The sequence below is a fragment of the Falco peregrinus genome, chromosome 3 (genome assembly GCF_023634155.1).
Source record: "Falco peregrinus isolate bFalPer1 chromosome 3, bFalPer1.pri, whole genome shotgun sequence".
Taxonomy (NCBI): Eukaryota; Metazoa; Chordata; class Aves; order Falconiformes; family Falconidae; genus Falco; species Falco peregrinus.
In genome coordinates, this window is record NC_073723.1 from 59,177,650 (window position 1) to 59,195,536 (window position 17,887).

The following is a 17,887-nucleotide window of genomic DNA, read 5'->3' on the forward strand; positions in this document are numbered from 1 at the left end:
TTAAGAATACAGCATAAGTAGGAACAAATTGTCTGATGATATTTATCTAAGTTATCTCTAAGTGTTCTCTTATTTACTGCCTCCTATGGAGAGATGCCTAATGTGGAACCTGTAGAAATGGTAGATACCATAAAATATTTTCAAAAGGCACCCACTAGTATCTGAAACTAGTCAAAATCTATATCAAATCTAGATTGTTACTGATTGTCAAATTAACTGATTGGGTCTCATGTTTTCAGTGTTTTTTAAATCAAAGTGACTGCAAAGAACTCCTATTTGGAGGATGACTACTGTTAGAGATCTTTTTTGTGTCTAAGTGAGGACATCTCAGTTCTGTTCCTCATTTCAGTAAGAATCAGGAACTTTGCTGTATTTGAGAAAGTTAACTCACATATTTTTATCCTGGATCAGATTTTTCTCATGTTAAACTATACTCATGAAGCAGACAAATGGAAAAAAATAATCACAAATGTCCCACATGTTTTTGACTCAGCCATAAATAGAATAACAATCCAGATAAATTGCTCACTCAGGTAAACTGCATACCATCTACTGAGGAAAACCAGAACTGCTTCAACATTTAGTAGACAACATTCATTTCAGCAGTACAAACTTGGTCCGTCTTACATCCCCAAGAAATATGTTCACATCTTTCAGGTCTCAATCTATACCAACATTTCAGCTTAAAGGGTTTGTTCTAGTATCTATTATTTGCTTACGTGCTAATCTCCAGTGAGTGCAGCCCATACCGACTTTCAATGATATACTTGCCAGGGTGAGTCTGTACATCAATGGGTACATTGTTTTTGTACCTATGGAAAAGCAAAGAAACCGTGTGTCACAAATGGAAGTGTATAATTTTATACTTCAAAAGGTCAAGCGCTTGATGTTTGAAATAGAACATCAGTTTCTGCATATTTCTCCCAGATAAACTGTGAATTTTATTTTCGAATTATAAAGAGAAAATAGTCTTGAATGGGATGAGAATCAGTTTCTATTACTATGAACTTAATGTTACTACTTGTAAAGGAATGGAGGAGTCACATTAATAACACCTCATGAGTAACATCTGTGAATTGCAAACTGAAAATTCTGTAGCATCCTTACCTACTAGATATCGTACGCAATTTTTTTGTCCACATATTTGATCTACTTTCAAAACCTGCATATTCACAATAATGTCAGGTAGGAAGTTAACTTTTTTATTATTATTTGCATAGCTAATTTGATGGGATTAGACTGGTAAAGAAAAATTGTCTTGCTGGTAAAGTGCATTGCAGCGAGGGATCAGGCAAAAGCTGTACTACTAAAAACTTCTCTGCCTTTACAGGTATACACTATGAGTGTTTTCTGGTACAGTTACATCTTCAGGTAGGAAAAGTTTACTGTTCAAAATCCCGAGTAAGTAATTTGAAGGAATGAACAAATACTGATCTGTAGTGAGCTGGTACTGCTAATTTCAGAGTTGCTGTAAACAGGTTGAGATTCACAGAGGGAGAATTCAGTGGTTCATGCTAAATTCTTCCTCATCAACCGTTGCATAGAGTCATTCATTCTGGACAGCACATGTATAACCAAGTAAATGTTCAAGTGAATCCCATCTTAAGTAAGCACTAGTAATAAACCGTCAACAGGAGTCTAATAAAATTACACACTGAACTGTATTCAGTACATTTGGGATTGATTTGAGGTCTATAAAGAAACAACGTTTCCTAAGATAGTGTCATCCTTTAACATAGCTTTCCCTGTGCTCCGTAAGTTACATATATAAGGGAAGTGGAAATAAAAATTATGATTGATAGATAGAAGTATCTTCATCTCTTACTTTGATGTAGCTTAAATAAACCTTTCCCTTCCTAAGTCGTAACAGATATCCAGCCAAAGAGCTTTGCTTCTTCATTACAGATTTTAAATTTTAAATCTCTCATGATTTGCAGTCAGGAAAGGGAACTGGTCTTGTGTCAGTAGCTTGTCCCACTTCACCCAACAGGTCAGTAATAACAGATTTTATTTTTACCAAGAATATTATTAGTTTAATATATGTCGAGATGAAACCATATCCATGATAAATCTGCAAATTGCCTTTCAGCACTTTCAGTGTTGAGGAATAAATAATATTTCCCTGGCTACAAATATTTTTGCATAGTAATACACTGGGATTTTTCCAAGTGCCAGAGTAAGGGAGGATCATAATCCCTTATGCTTTTCATCCTGATCTTCTTCTTAGCAAGGTATTTATGAAAAGGGACTCAATGCAGGTCAAGACTTCAAACACTTGCAGAGATGCTTGACCTCATTACAGATCTCCTACTGCGTTATCCTGACTTACAACAAAGAATAATGCATGAGTCCAATAAGAGTAATCCATTCACCACCACTCTTCACCTCATCTGTGCAATGGTGCCTCCCAGACTGATCTGCCTGGGAACATCTGGGCATCTTTATATTCCATGTAGTGCATCAAATAGTTTAGAAAAATAGGATAGTGCTATCAGTTCCTAATATTTTCCAGGGAATATGAAATCCTGTGAAACAGCACTTGACTCCATGATCTCTTTACATTTTCTCCAAAGGGCTGGGCAACCCTCAGATCCTGTTGGCAATGAAGGCATTTGGTAGCATGTGATGCCATGCAGAAACAAGCTTTGACTGAGTCATGCCAGCAGTGATATGACTTGCACTTGTTTTATTTTCATTATCAGGTTAGTAAAAAATAATTGATTTAATTTTCATGTACTTATATTCATCTATGGAAAGCATATGGCTTGTGTGTGTTAGAAGGACCACTTGTTATTTCTGGAAATGCGAGTTCCAGAACAGCCAAGTCATTAGCTAATGTTGGACTGCAACCTCCCACTGTCATTATGCACTGATAGTTTATGCTTCTGCTACTGGTTTCAAGTGTCCTGGGTTTTCCATATGCTTTTTCCAAGGGAGTCAGAACAGCTGCATGAGACAGTAATGTTTTCTTTAGAGAAAGTTCATTAAGTTTTATAACTTTTCAGGTACGTGAAAAGGTCTTCGTTGCTTATGCAAAGAATGACTGTTTGGAATACGCGACTGACATTTCGTTAGAAACGCTGAATGAAAGCTGACATCAGCATTGTTCTGTGTCTCAGAGTAAAGGCACCTGCTGAAATGGCTGTGAACTCTTGGGGTTTTTTCATTAGTAGTCTGTGCTGAACTGAAATCCCTTTGGAATTCAGATGTACAGTAAAATGATATATTAATATCCACCACCCACATTTAGCACTTAGATGAAAGGCAGGTTCACAGTGAGAGCAACAGCAGACAGCTGAAGGTTTGCTTTAACCACGTCAGGTTTCTGGGATAACGTGTATCGCAACCAAAGTGAAAAAGCCTCAGCTCTTGCATTCTTGGCTAGGATTCGGGTTACAGAGCTGGATTACAGCCGTGAGTGTAGCTGACCATTCCTTATGTCCAGCTGAGACCAGACTCAAAGGGTTTGTCTGGAATCTTGTCTAGGAGCAATGTCAAAGCAGGGCACTTGCAGCCTTTACACGTGTCCATGAAGAGCCTGGCTACTGGTTGTCATAAGTCTGAGAAGAGAGACCAAGTGAACTCGTGGGTATCAGCTCTGGCCTATTAATGTACCTCTTAGCAGCACTTTTTATGAAGCTCTGAGATTAAGGTTTTTAAGACCTAAATAAACATAGAGTCCATTAAGCAATTCAAGCAGTAAATTGCAAAAAATTAGTATTGCTTTACATCGTGATATAGTAAACGTTTTCTGTTTTCTCCACAAATAGACTCCCCATAGGACTTACGCCTAATCAATGTTTACTGCTGAATGCAGGCTTAGGGTTTTTTAAAACATTTTATAAACACATACACACATTTTATATACACATTCTAGAATAATCTTTTAAATTAAATAAGGAGCATCAAATCTCATTTTATGTTTGGAAAAAAGTTGTTACATATTATATTACCGACTTGATGGTATCCGTGTAGCATGAAACATAAGAAAGATCAGCGCAATAGGTGGTGAGACAGTAAAGCTTCACAAGTCACTGTTAATTAAGTTAAATCAATTCCAGTCAGGGTAAGCTTTAACCCAAGAGTCAAATTAGACCTTCAGCTATGACTAAGAGTATCTTTTGGGTTTCTTACAGTAAAGGTTTGGTTCAAAACCCATTCAAATGAATGGAAAGTTTCCACTAGACTCCAAAGCTTTCATAATATTTGAATGGTCCTGGATCCGAGTCTTTGACTTTGAATAATTATGTCTGCTATGAACACCCTGTGTCATGAAATTCCAGTTTCATGGAGATTCAGTACTTGGCTCAACAGCCAAGCAGCTAGTTTTTAACCACAGCATGCTTTAATGCTTCAGAACATTAATGGCATTTGTAGACTAAATAGAACTATTTGGAAAATATTATTTTAAGGATAGTACTGGTGATAAATTAAACTGCTATTTTTCCTTCATCAGCAGATGGAATGTACTGGATGTCTCTATGAAAAAAAATAATCTATGCATTCCTATTGCTGTTACACAAAGTATTATTCTGCTTTTTAATATTTTGCTTTCTTTTTGTATGAGGTTACTTGAAAGGTGTTTGACAGTCCTCTGTACCTGTTTTTTTTTTATCGAACTTGCATCTTTGCGTCTTTCTGGAAAAAATACCACATTCGCTAAGGTGACTTCAGATATTGGTTATGTGGTGACTTTCAGTGCTTGAGATACAAACTTACCATGTAACACGGGGTGCTGGCCAGCCAGCTACGGAACAACGAAATTTGACATTTTGCTTTTCCCAGACAGTGTGGGAACGAGGCTCAATAATAAACTCAGGAGCATGTAAAAGTTTATCTTGATTCAACTTTTTGTGGAATGCCTGAGTATCTTCTAGCTGGAAAAGAAACATTTCATTATAAACTCCAGCAGCTATAAGTGCAAATTATTAATATGCAAAAAGCTTTTTTTTGAAGACCAGTAAAAAATTATGCTTTTTTTATTTAAAAATCCAGACAGACATACTTCATTTATTTATCTCACCTAGACACAGAAAACAAAGTTTTCATCTTCAAGAAGCTCTCCTTCCAAAATAGCTAGAGTTGATTTTACTAGGGTTTTTCCCTTAAAATTATTCTAAGTAGAATAATTTTCCACATTTTTTTTTAATACAGAGTGAAGGGTGAAATATGTCTGAAACTCAAATGTCTTCTGTGCTTTTTCTCTAATGCAAGATCATGTATGCCTAGATCATCTCTTACAGACCTGCTCTCAAACCTTTCTTACTGATGGTATCTTTCATCCTCCAGGAGTAACTGTTTCAATTGCATGGCTATCCACAAAGCTGCAAGAAAAAAATCCTAATATACTATAAATCTTGCTTTCTTCAGACTATATGATTTATTTTCTGCCCTAATTTTCACATATATGGAGAATTACAGGTCCCTGTATTAAGGTTATTGAAAGAAGACACTTTCATAATCCTCTCAGTCTTCCATAAACTGCACAATGCCAATTGTCCTTACAATTGTTTCTCAGTTCTGGACAGGTTCTACTTGTCCTCAATGTTCATAAAACAGTAAATACTCATTATCAGAGGTCAAACAGTCTCCACACAATTAAATAATTCCTCCCCATGTTTTAGTGACAATATTTTTGTTAAAACACTCTAGAATGGCATTTGTTTTTATACATCAATGACTGACATCAGATTTCTGACCTGTCACCTCAGGTACTTCTACCTAGTCAGGTATTCCTCATTTACTTGTTCTTTTCCTTCTGTGTGTAGTAAGCTCCATTGCTGTTATCAAATTTTACATTCACTGTTTCTCAATTTTTGAGATGATTTTGAACTTTTACCTTACGTTTAAAAATGTATATGCCCTTTCCAACCTCATGTCATGAGGCTATTTTATAAGCATATCACCAGTTCTTCTGCTCAAAACATTAATATATTTGCTAAATTAAACATATTTTCACTTGATATATTCTGCCATTCTGGTCATAACGTATTTGTACCTTTGCTCTGAGTACTGGTTTTTAAGAATTTGCAGGATAATATCAAAGCTACCTACAGTTAGACATTCAGTTCCAGATGTCTTTGGCAATCCCTGGTTTACACCCTGTGATTAAAACTCTGGAGTAAATATTCTTCATGAGCTTGTTCCCAGGCCATAAAAACCTAGAAACTGCCCCATCACATTCTTATTTGCAAGATACATGTATTGGCAGCTTTCTGCTCTGCCCAGCCACTGCCTCATTGTCCAGGCGAAGGATGCTGTGCCATTTAATTAGGTGTGGGCATGACCAAAGAGTGTTCCCCAGCCCTGCTCTCCCTCACTTTCTCCCAGCACAACAGAAGCATTCCAGCATACCTCAGGCACAGTGCCTCTTTTCTTATCTGCCTGACACCAAGATAACAAGACTTTAAGTCATTGAAAAGGTTTCCACTGAAAATCCTTTGTTTTTTTACTACCAGTATTGCGGTTGCCCACATGGTGTAAATCAGGGCCCTATTGTGCTAGGCACTTTACATACACCAAACAAAAAAGATCCATGCTGTTTATAGTCTAGGTGTTCATTTCTAATTTTTTACCGTTTTCTTCAGGGCCACACGTTCAGCAGACTCCCGGATCGCTACTTTCCTTGATTTTTTTTCATGACGTTCCTCTTCAGAAGTTGACTTGGCCACCTTGCTGACACTAACTCCTTCACCTGTGGCAAAAAGGTTCCTCTTGGCAACATATGCAGCACTTTCTTTAATTCTTTCTTCTTCTGTGTCTGTGATCCCACTGATACTTACTTCTCTGAAAGAATTTTTAAAAAGCAGAATCCCATTGGAAAATGCTGAAAACATATTCCATTTATACTTTCTATCAAATTAGCCAACTGCAGTGACCAACACTTTCATATTTCTGCTATTACAGTCTCATATCTATTCAAAGCTGAAACATGGAAGGGTACTGCGGTATGACTAAGTATTTCACCGTCCAAAGTCATGGCTGTTGTCAGTGCCTCTCTGTGTAACTATGCCATACATGTTCTCAGTTTAACCATTATCCTGCTGTGGTTTTATATGTGCATCACTATAAAGATTAGCGTAAGGTGTATCCACAGATCTTCAGTTATTGACCTAGGGCTGCAGCATTTATAATAACACTACCAAAGTGGTAGGAGATAATTGTAGCTGTATAAAAATGTCCTCGCTTGTGATTCATACAGAAAAACATGTTACTGTATATCACAAAAAGTTCTCTTTATTCATAGAAAATGCAATCCTGTACTGTTTGTAGGGTGACTGTTCTTCCAAATGTTACCAAGAAGATGATTAATGATTTTCTTGAAGCACCGTTCTCAGTCTTTCTACAGAGGAGAGATGCAAAGAACGGTTACTCTTAATGGGGCAATGCTGTTTCCATACGCACATGTGGAAGTGTCATTGCAGCCATACTGTTTTGCAACTGCCAGGACATTATAACTGCTACAGTAGTGCATACACAATGAGAGTTCTTTGGCTTAAGGAGAACCATTAATATCCTTCTGCTGTATTTAGTTACTTTAGGGTGACGTTAGATGGCACACTGAAAAGAGGTTCTGTTTAAGTTATTAAGTGCCATCTTGCAAGCACTACGAAGAAAGTAGCCTCTGTTTCATTCCAGAAGGCACTCAAGCATAACCTCACTATTATAGCATAAAACACTTAGTACTGCTACAAAGCAAAAAGACTAGGAAGAATTATTTTTTTCTGTTTTCTTTAAGTTTGCTAATATTATGCATTTGACAGCACACCTCAACACACAAGAAAATCTGGATTCAAACCCATAATTAACTGTCCAAAACCTTATCTTTGGGCTATGAAGTCAGTTCAATGAGATGCAAGACAGCCAAGCAGTGGAATGTGCTGTGAACTTAACTACACATAAAAATTGCTGAAAAGACTAAAAAAAATTACTTAACAGCATAGAACTTTGACCTCCCTCATGCCCTCAAACTCTGCCTTGAACTTTCTGTGTTTCAGGCTACTTTAACAGGATGACTCTTAAAAGTGCCAGTGGGATGATGGATTCCCTTCAGTTAGGCACAGCAGCCCCCCCACAAACAACATCTGAAACTGCAGGTATATGGCAGAGGTTTCTAAAGAAAATTTTGAAAACCCACTTTAATGAATATGAATGGAGCTACATGCCATTTAAATGAATCAGTGCCACTTTCCTTCAAAGGCAAGCTGACATTATTTCCTCCCTAATTACAGTAGTTAAGATCTCAGCAACTTCATTGTATGGACCTGCTCTTCAAGGCATAAAGCGTCTTCTGGGAGCTAATGAATATCTTCAGACTAATATAGGACTCAGCCTAGTCATCTGCAGTAGTGGTCTCCAGATGCTTTTGATCAACAGTATTAAATAATTAGATTTGCTAATAACTTCTTCCTGTTATAATGTGCCCAGATGAAAGAGAAACGTGTTCCCTGAAATGAATGCATCAAAAATAGCACACAGTACCATTTAAGAATTGATTCTGTAGTCAAGTCTCAGGGGTTTCAGCAGAAAACACTTTTCAAACAGAAACAACAGGATCAAACCCCAAATGGCACACACAAAATACTATTTAAGGGTATCTGCCATCTGCACTCCTTTGGCATAGGGTTATTGGTGGCTGCAAATAGTTCCACAAGCCACATTCAGTATCTTAGCACCTATGGCATTAAATCAAGCACTGGGTGTTTAATTATCTACAATACCGGCTGGTTGTCCTTAATTTTATCTTGCAAGGATTACGCTAGGTGTTTAAGAAGAACAGTTGTGATGTCAATAATCTGAGCAAGGGAGGTTTTTACAGCAGAAGCTGAGAGCTCCAAAATAGAACCAAATAATGGAAATGGTGACATGGCACTGAAGGTCGTCCAGCAGAACAGACAACAGCTCTGATGAACCCACAGAGAGATGACCTTTATAAATACTATTCCTTGTAAAAGTTATCTGCCCATGGGAAACAACACATCAATTTCAGAGGGGAATTTGGGAATGACATATAACATGCACATGGTTCAATGGGCTTCAGCTGTTATCTTACAAACAAAAATAAATATCTGACAGGAATGTGGCATGCAGCTTCTGCAGTTTTGGCATGTGGTCATGAACATGATGCCAACAGAAAAAACGCCTAAAACAGATACCCCAACCATTTCATGACATGTTGAGTTGGGCACCCTAACAATGATCATATGCCTTTTTTATATTTTTTAACTAATTAAAAAAAAAAAAAAAACACAACAAAAAAACCTATTTGGCTCATTTCAGTGGTACAAAACCACACACAACTTCCTCAGCTGCCACGTGCAAAAAGTAAGATTCATACCAACAACACTAAGAAGAATAGTAACAATGATGTAAGAATCCAACAGTATCTTTTGATGTACAATCCCAAAGTATTGCAGAGACACATATAAATGAAGTTACACACCACCACACTAAGTTAGATATTACTGTATGCATTTCAAAAGAAAAGAAAAATAAAAAAGATTATTTGTTAAGATGTTAACATGATGTTGTAACATCACAGGGGCCTGTAAAAAAGCTAAGAACATCATCCAGGAGTACTAGCCATCAGTCATGATTTTCAGCTATTGACCAGCACTATAAATTTTACTTCTGTAGACTCAAGACACAATAAAAAGGGAGAATATTTGTACTTGAGGGCATGGGAGACAGATGATAGTGAGCTGTAAATCTACTGCTATGTAAGCAGAAACAGCAGGTGAGACACAAAGGTAATGAGAAGCCTTGAAAATATGTACTGCAAGTTTTGTGTGAGACATATTTATGTATTTCTGTCACAGAAGATATAGCTGAAACTCCAAAGCAATGTTTTAAAAAGGCAACAGTGTGTGCTTCTGAATGTTGGTTGGATCAAAGAGCAGTAAGGCAACACAGAAATGTACAAGAGGTGTAAAAAAAAATTACTCTCGGATAGTGAGAGGAAATTAATAAAAACAAAAACTGCTGGTCTCATCACAAAAGCACCACAAACCCTCAAAAGGTTAAAGCAATACCATCTCCCCCTGACAAAGTGGAACTCAGTTTCACATGAAAGCACAAGTTTAGATGCAAAGCATAAGTGACATTGGGTGCTGATTAAGCAGTAGACAGAAAAACACTGGCTTCCAGGAACAGCTTGGAAGTGTCCCATGAACAATGCTGTGCTGCAGAAGAAAGTCAAGTTGAAGGAAAGTTTCTGTTCAGCTGCAGGTGGGCAAGAAATTTTCCTCTTGGTCTCCAATCAGGAACCAGTTTTCCACACCACACCCCAGTATGTATTAATCTGAACAAGTGACTATGCTTGAACTGCCAGAGACTCCTAATAAAATCAGCACGCCATTCCCCAAAAAGGGCAGGGCAGCCTCCGTGCTCGTGTTGGTTCTGGCTTCCACATAAAGTTCACATTCAGCTTTACTGAGGGCACTGCTGCAGTACGGTGTATTACATCAGTAGTAACTATGCAATAAATGCCACAACACGTGAGATCAGTATGAATCATTACAATGGATTTGAGGAAGTATTTGGTTTCATTCCAGGTTTTCCCTGTGCCAGGACAAAGTATTAGCACATTGCTTCATTGTTTCTATGATTAATGCTTGGTAAGAGACATTGAATTACAGAACAAGTCTTCAAAAGAACAAGCTAAATAATATGGACAACATGCTAGTCTGGTTCCCAATAAGCAGAGTTATAATTATGTCTTAATTTCATAGAAAGTGGCCCTGGCGATATGTTCAAAACAGATCCTGGCACCTAGGTTCCTTTGTCCTGGCTTTCGATGATCAATGTCTGATTTTCTGCCAGTTAGCTGATTTTGTCTCTTTATCACTCATGTGAAGTGCAAACAATCACCTTGAGATCCATGAGTGTAAAAAAAGAGTAATGGATTTGTTATTTTATAATTTGTTAAGAAAATGTCAGAAATAAGATACCAAACAAAAGGAAAATCGACATACCGCCCTGTGAATATGGGCACTGAGTAGTCCATGGCTTCGTTCTCTTTGTCCTCAGATACAAAATTCTGTTTTGCTCGCTTTGCTTTGGGACTCATCTTATAGGATTGATTTTCAATCATTAAATTAGAATCTTTCAGCCTGAAATAAAAATAATACTGTTAAGTTCAGAAAAAAAAGCTGTTAAGAAACACTCCAAAATAAGATTAAAGTACTAAAATTTTTTGCTGTCTTGTTTAATAATAAGAAAATATAACTTTAAATAGCCATCACTTCAGAATTACTAGACACATAACTAAATACACTTTTGACAAACTCATTATTACAAATATAACACTGATGCCCCTTGATATCAAATCTAAATAAAGAGCATAAACAATATACATGATAGCAATGCACATTTAATAGCTTCTTGGGCTGGGACTTGGAGAGTTTGGATACTCAGTAGACCCTGAAGTCACTGAGACCACTGTGTAATTCTGAAGATTGTACCCGAACTCATAACCTCTACTTTTCCAGAATTTACTGTCCTGAAATTGCCTGGTCCCCCACCAAAATGTTGGTGTGTAAATGTATTCAAAGTAATAATGCATTTAAGTCTCTATAGAAATTGTGGGGCAGCATATCGCTCAGTAACCATTGCTCAGTTGCCATTCCCACTGCTCTCCCATACCACCCCAATCCATTGGAAGCAGAGAGCTGAGTCAAGTACCACCATTTAACACAGCACAGACAAATGGAGAATGAGTGGAAAGAAAGAAGAGCAAACCAAAGAGAAGGCTTCCCCTCCTCACCCGCCTGGGAGGGATTCTGAAGAGTGTGAAGCATATTTGAGGCAGTCATTTGGGGTTCATTTTTAACGTGGTTACAAATTGTGTTAACAAAGCTCCAAATGCCTCTGCCTTTTCCCAATGCAACACATCTTTAACTCCCAGAACTATGCAATATCTTGATCTAGTCTGGAGATTTGTCTACACAGCATAAGCTTACCACTTATGTGCACAGATACAGGAGCAGGATTAAAGCACATGGTTTCTCAGCAAGGCTCATTAGCCCAGACACATACCACCACAATGGCTAACCTGATTCCCATACTCTGGGTAGCTTACACCGGTGTCTCTATGCAACGTGCTGCACACATACAATTGAAACTCATGCTAGCACTGGATCCCTGAGGATGTTACACATGCATGATGTAAGATTACAGATACATAATTGAGCTGATGGTTTTCTTAGGCTACAGCCTTGCAAAAGTACCAAGCTCCAGAAGTGCCACCAACACGTCATACCAGCAACAGTGCTTACTTTCCAAAATACGTGTTAATAATCTATCCATGTGGGACTCTGTGTGTGAGAACACATGGGTCCAGTGTCATTCTTCTATCTTTCCTTCCTTTGTTTCTTTGTGCCTGTCCCTTTGCTCAGGCTGAGTTTTCTCCCTAAGTAGTGCCTATTAAATCAGTCTCCCATTCCCTAGCTCTTTTAACAGCTTTCTTGCTGTCATCTCTTCTCCTTCTTCTTCTAGTTCCTTCCCTGAACTTCACATCCCCTCCCACATCTGCTTTCCAGCCCTTATCTCTTTGCCCTGCCACTCCCAGCACCATCACTGTTTCCCTTCCTTTCTGCTCAGTCCCCATCTCATCAGACTCATCTGTATTCAGCTCACCCACATCACAGTGAGACAGCACCCTCCCCTGTGCTCCTTGTGTGCCCACTTTATAGGCATCACCACTGAGCCTACAGCACCACCGCCAAGACACACTCAGTACAGGAGGTAAAAGTAACCGTGCACTGATTCTCCTTCTTTCCTCATCCTCCTGGTTTCAATGCAAACAAAAGCACAGCCAGCGAGAGGCTGTGGCACACACCACAGGGCTGGGGCCAAGGGTTTACCACAGCAGGCACCACTGGGTCAGCCAAGGCACAGACTAAGCCTACAGGAGAGAGATGCTATCTGCTCCAGGGTCTGATGCCAGGTTCTTCCTCCAGGGAAGGAGTCCAATTGAGGTGGAACGAGCTTTAGGGACAGAAATCCAAGCAGAAAACACTCAGGAATGGTCCAAGCAGAGTAAGATAAAAAGGTAGAGACAGAATGAAACAGGGTATGCAGTGGCCTCGCTCCTGGGTTGGGCAACAATGTAGTACAATCACTATGGCCAACCACAATGTATTGGGAGAACTCGCCATCAAATAGGTGGTGAGAAACATCAAAGGCAAAGTATTTTCATTATTTTTCGTAATTGAACTATAGTCTGTAAGGAACTGCAGTTCTTTACTTAGCAGGCGACTTTTATTCCTGTCCTATTTTAAAATGGGACAAACCTGGAATTTTTACTCTAACTGCCATCAGATTTCCTAGGGACTTTAGTCTGAACCCTTTAGGAGGCCACTTGATTCCTTTTTTTTTCTGGATTGTGAAGGATCACAGTATTATTTAAACTTCAGTTTAAATGTCAAAAAGTTTCTATTTTCATAAAAGCAGATGAAATGTGGTGAAAATTTCAGCTCAGGCATTTTGAGCACAGTTAAGTCAAGACTAGCTCTTTGTTCCTAAAGAAGAATTTGGCTGTTCTGTTGGTTTAGTTTTCAGTTCAGGTCCAGGTTACACACTTATGTAGGGAATTAATGGGGAGCGTACGTAGCAGTTCCCATCACTCTTTGCTAGGCCTTTTGCTGATGTCTTTCCTACATATTTTTTTTCTATCTTTCACTTATAACTCGCTAAAATTATTTGAAAAGGAAAGAATAAGTTGCTCTAGGTTCTGTTTGTTTGGTGTTTGTTTTTTTAATCAAACACTGCAAGTCTTTCAAGTTGAATATCTCACTTTCATTTTTAATGCCTTCTATAGCTGGCTTCATCAAAATATCCCCCAGACCTTTCAGATTAACACCAGAGATCTCCATCACAATGAAGCGTGAGAAACAGAGATAGAACCGGGACTTTTATGAGGTGTGATGACTAGGTTAAACATACTGTACATGCACAGCTGATTCCCGCTCTCTTTTAAGTTTTCTAAACCATAATGTCTCTTGATTGAGGCACTTTTGCTGCAGCCACCTGATTCTTTTCTGGATTACTACTCTTGGATCCTTCAAGTTGTTGCATCCTTTGGTCAGCCCTTGTGTGTAGGTGGTCAGGACCAGAAAAGCACCTTTCCAGATGCCTTTTCCTCCCTTCTTCTTTCTCTGGAAGGTACAGCTGCAGTAAGAGTTGTTGTGCTGTCTTTTTTTTTGTGTTGTGTTGTGCAAGGGTTGGGTCCCGATGCTTTGTAGTGGTACAGAAGAGGGAGCACTCAGCTATCAAAAGTGCAGATGGTAACTATGAGCTGAATAATGGATCCATGTGGATTCTGTAATTGTCTGCTGTTCTCAGATCCCTAACACAACACTCCAACCAATTTGCTTCAGACATTTGCTCTTCCAGAAACTTGACCTGGACTAAGCGAGGCTGCAGTGAAAAGCATTCCATTGAAAAACACCAATGGTGCTTTTAGACCAGTTCCCTGTTCCAGCAATGGTCAAGAGCAGGTAAAAAGAAAGTTTATGTAAAGAAATACCTCCCTGGATAAATCCTTTTGGTTTCAAGCAAAAGCCTAGGGATACCCTGAGCCAGAGGTTGCATCCTGGCTGTAGCAGTGAGCTTACAATGCATATATGAAAATGGCACTTTCTTTTGTGATTCTTATAATTTCTTCTGTGTTTACATACCCCTCTGTGTGAAAAATCATTCTTTGTTCACTCTGCACATTTCACTATTTTATACATTAAAGTTACATACCCACGTTTGCCTCTGTCCCAAGGTAAGAGCTCCAGTGTCTTACCTTCTCCCAATAGAACATATTCCACACCTCCCACTACCCTACTTGCTGATATCTGATCTTTTTTCTGGTTTCAGACTGTACTGTTTGAAATTAGATGATCAGCACTGTGCCTAGTATTTCAGCTACAAGCATACCTTGGATTAATGCACTGACATAATATGCTTTCTATTTTATTTTCACTTTCTCTCACAGCTGTTCCTAAATTTCTAATTTCTTCATGACCACATCAGAGCATCCAGCTGGTGCTTTCAGAGAAGTATCCAGAGTAACTCAAAAATCTTTTTTAGAGTTGCACTCCATAAACCACGAGCTGAAACAAATGCATTTGAAGCAGAAGAAAATGTTTCTCTTTTCCAAATCCTGTTATCATTTGCTTCCATTCAGGCAGAGCTATATGGATGCTAGTAGAAGTGCATATTCAAATGGAACTCCTCACACAGGAAAACAAATTGATCACTATTACTGTCATGATGTTTATTTCCCTGTTTTCCTTTTTTTGTTATTACTATTTCTTCCTGTGCAACACAAAACCCAAACCCTGCCTACAACCTTTATTTAGGTAGCCCAAAGAAGGACTCTACTTTCTTGAACCAGATTCTAAAATCTTGCCCTTTATTTTAAAATGTTCCAACCTTTTAGCTGATATGTGGAACAGAATCTCCCTGGAGGAGAAGGAGCAGGGTATCAGTGCTCTCTAGTTTCACGGGGAGGAACAGTACCATGACCTTTTAACAGCTTTCAGTCTCATTTGATATGCCCAGAGCGCATATGTATGGTTTTTTACAGATCAGATACTATCTGTACTGCCTTATCAAGGTTGGTGACCCAAGCCTACTGTCCTCATTTTTTGATGGCTTTCAGCATGTTAAACTATCAACACCAGCATTTTCCTACTTTCTCAGCAGTCACTGAATTGGGAGTTGCGTGACTGCAAATGCTAAAGGCACAGGCATTGCCCTGTAGAGGTGTGAAAAACAGACACTATTAGCTTTTTGCTTTAGCCCAACAGAGGAACTAAAGACAACAACACTGTGCAGGACATCTGAAACTCCCCAAACAGAGGTTTTCTTTTGTTGTCTTATTCTCAGATAGAAATGTACTTCAATATGTTGGCACTGCCCTTGTTTCTGTGCCTGAAGGGACAGGTTTCCCACCCTGCACAGTCTGTGCCCAGTGGATGCAGAAATGTGTTCTGTGAGTGGACCACAACACCCTATTCCTTAGTTATTCCACCCCTGAATGAAGAAGCACCTGTAAGCTCTTTTATACCTCTAGAAAATCATGGGTTTTGTCCTTAGCATGCTTTTGTTACGTCTCTCTTTCACTTTACTTGGACAGCAGAAAGGGATGCATTTGGTACGCACAGTGGCTGCATCTGCTGAAGGAGCCCCATTAGCCAAGAGGCATTTTCCAGGCTCTGTAGCAGCTGCTTCTTTCCTAATATGCAATGTTTGAATTTATTCACCATAAAGAGGAGATAGATTGGCAAACTCAGTTACAAGAAAAAAGAAAAAAAAATATTTCAGCAAAGAGCTCTTTAAAGCCAGCCTCTAAAGATGAGAGGTGTTTTCTGGTTACTATGTTCAAGTTAAGTTGCTGACAGATTTGTCACAGGCCCAGGCATACTGCTGGCAATAATCATGCTGTTCCCTAACACAGCTTCCACAAAAAAATTTTTTTGAAGTGGGATTGTTTCTTTGCAGCAGGTCTCATTAAAACAATATCTATGCCTGGTTATGAAGTCTGGAAGCCACCTTCTTAACCCTCACCTGTAATAAACCAAAGGATGAGCAATGCCAAGATCATGGTCTTCTCATATTTCTTTAAGTATATTATTTACACAGCCCTGTCTCAACCCTGGTTACAACATTGCTCAGAAGAGCATTCACTCTTACTGTCCGGCAGCCTAATTGATTGCATGCTAGTAGGGCATCTCTGCCCTGTTTGCTTGGTTCACCTGAATTATACCATGTCTTTTCTGTTTCTCTTGACCTGCAAAATATATGCAAATGCTTGAGCCACAGCAATAACTGCTGGTTTCTCTCTAAGCAAGTCTCTGGCCCATTTGGTGGCAGATAACCTGTCTGTGTCACGATGGGATTATCTGATGCTGCTGGCCAGGAAAATTACTCATGGAAAAGCAGTGAAAGTTTGAGCAAAGGCAAATGACTGAGCTTCCAAAAAAAGAGGTAAGCAGGTTTAATCCAGCAGTCTCGTTTGACAGGCCTGTAGTGCTATAAGCAGCTTTGGCAGACCTGACTCAAAGCTTCTTAGAAGCGCAGAGGATGGAGTGGTGCTATGGGAAGAAGGTTCTCCCACAAGAGCCAAGCTGCCCACCCCAGCAGCTGCTGAGGATGGGACAGGGGAAAGGATGGGGTGGCCACAACAATGGCTTGTGGGAGAGAGCTGCCATCCCTCTCCTGCATGGATCCTTCCTTCCCTTGGGGGAAGCGGCACACCCCACTCTTCCTGGCTCTGTGGAGGCCAAAGAAGCAGTGTACGCTTACAGACAGCCCCTCAATCTGGTAGAGAGGGCTAGGTGTGAAGCAGCAATCTTTAAATAGTAAGACTTGCTGTCTTTTAGGAGCCCAGGGTTTGGCACTTTGGCAAACTGTGACCAGCAAAGCTGCAAGCTTCCGTACTTGCTCTTGGTTTTGCCTGTTTTCATTTCACTCCTTTTACTTCTTCAAGCTGTCATGATGTAAAGAAGACTTTAAATGTGGGGAAAGGATAGCCCACTTGCAAATGGGGACTTCGTTGTCCTCATGAAAAAACAAGCTGCAGCTCCTTCAAGCTGTCCATGTCCATGCTCTGGACATGTTTTCCACTCATGCGAGGCTTCAACATCAGAGAACTGGGTTCAGGTCAAGGTCTTATAGGTTACCTAGCCCCAAGTCCTTCTCCAGTCTTTTCCCATGATAAATTTCCCACATAGCACTAAGCGGATGCCAACACTGTTGCTTCATGAACACTCTCTTTCATACAGTTGCTACAGAAAAAGAGGAGACTTAAATTTTGCAAGTATAATAAAGTTTAGCAAAAGGTATTTTAGATAAAAATAAGAAGTGAACGGAATAAAAGTTTAATGTTTGAATA

General features: G+C 39.2%; 1 protein-coding gene across 4 annotated transcripts in view; it reads right to left on the bottom strand.

The window, feature by feature from the left end:
* MYOM1 (myomesin 1) overlaps positions 1 to 17,887 on the bottom strand; it is an 81,388-nt gene that overhangs the window by 52,524 nt on the left and 10,977 nt on the right. For all 4 annotated transcript variants that reach the window (XM_027785326.2, XM_013298412.3, XM_027785323.2 and 1 more), the window contains 4 exons: positions 10,974 to 11,111; positions 6,576 to 6,786; positions 4,720 to 4,877; positions 720 to 812 (listed from right to left, as the gene is read on the bottom strand). In XM_027785326.2, the coding sequence (XP_027641127.1) occupies positions 720 to 812; positions 4,720 to 4,877; positions 6,576 to 6,786; positions 10,974 to 11,111 (600 nt within the window). The remainder of the gene's footprint in view (positions 1 to 719; positions 813 to 4,719; positions 4,878 to 6,575; positions 6,787 to 10,973; positions 11,112 to 17,887) is intronic.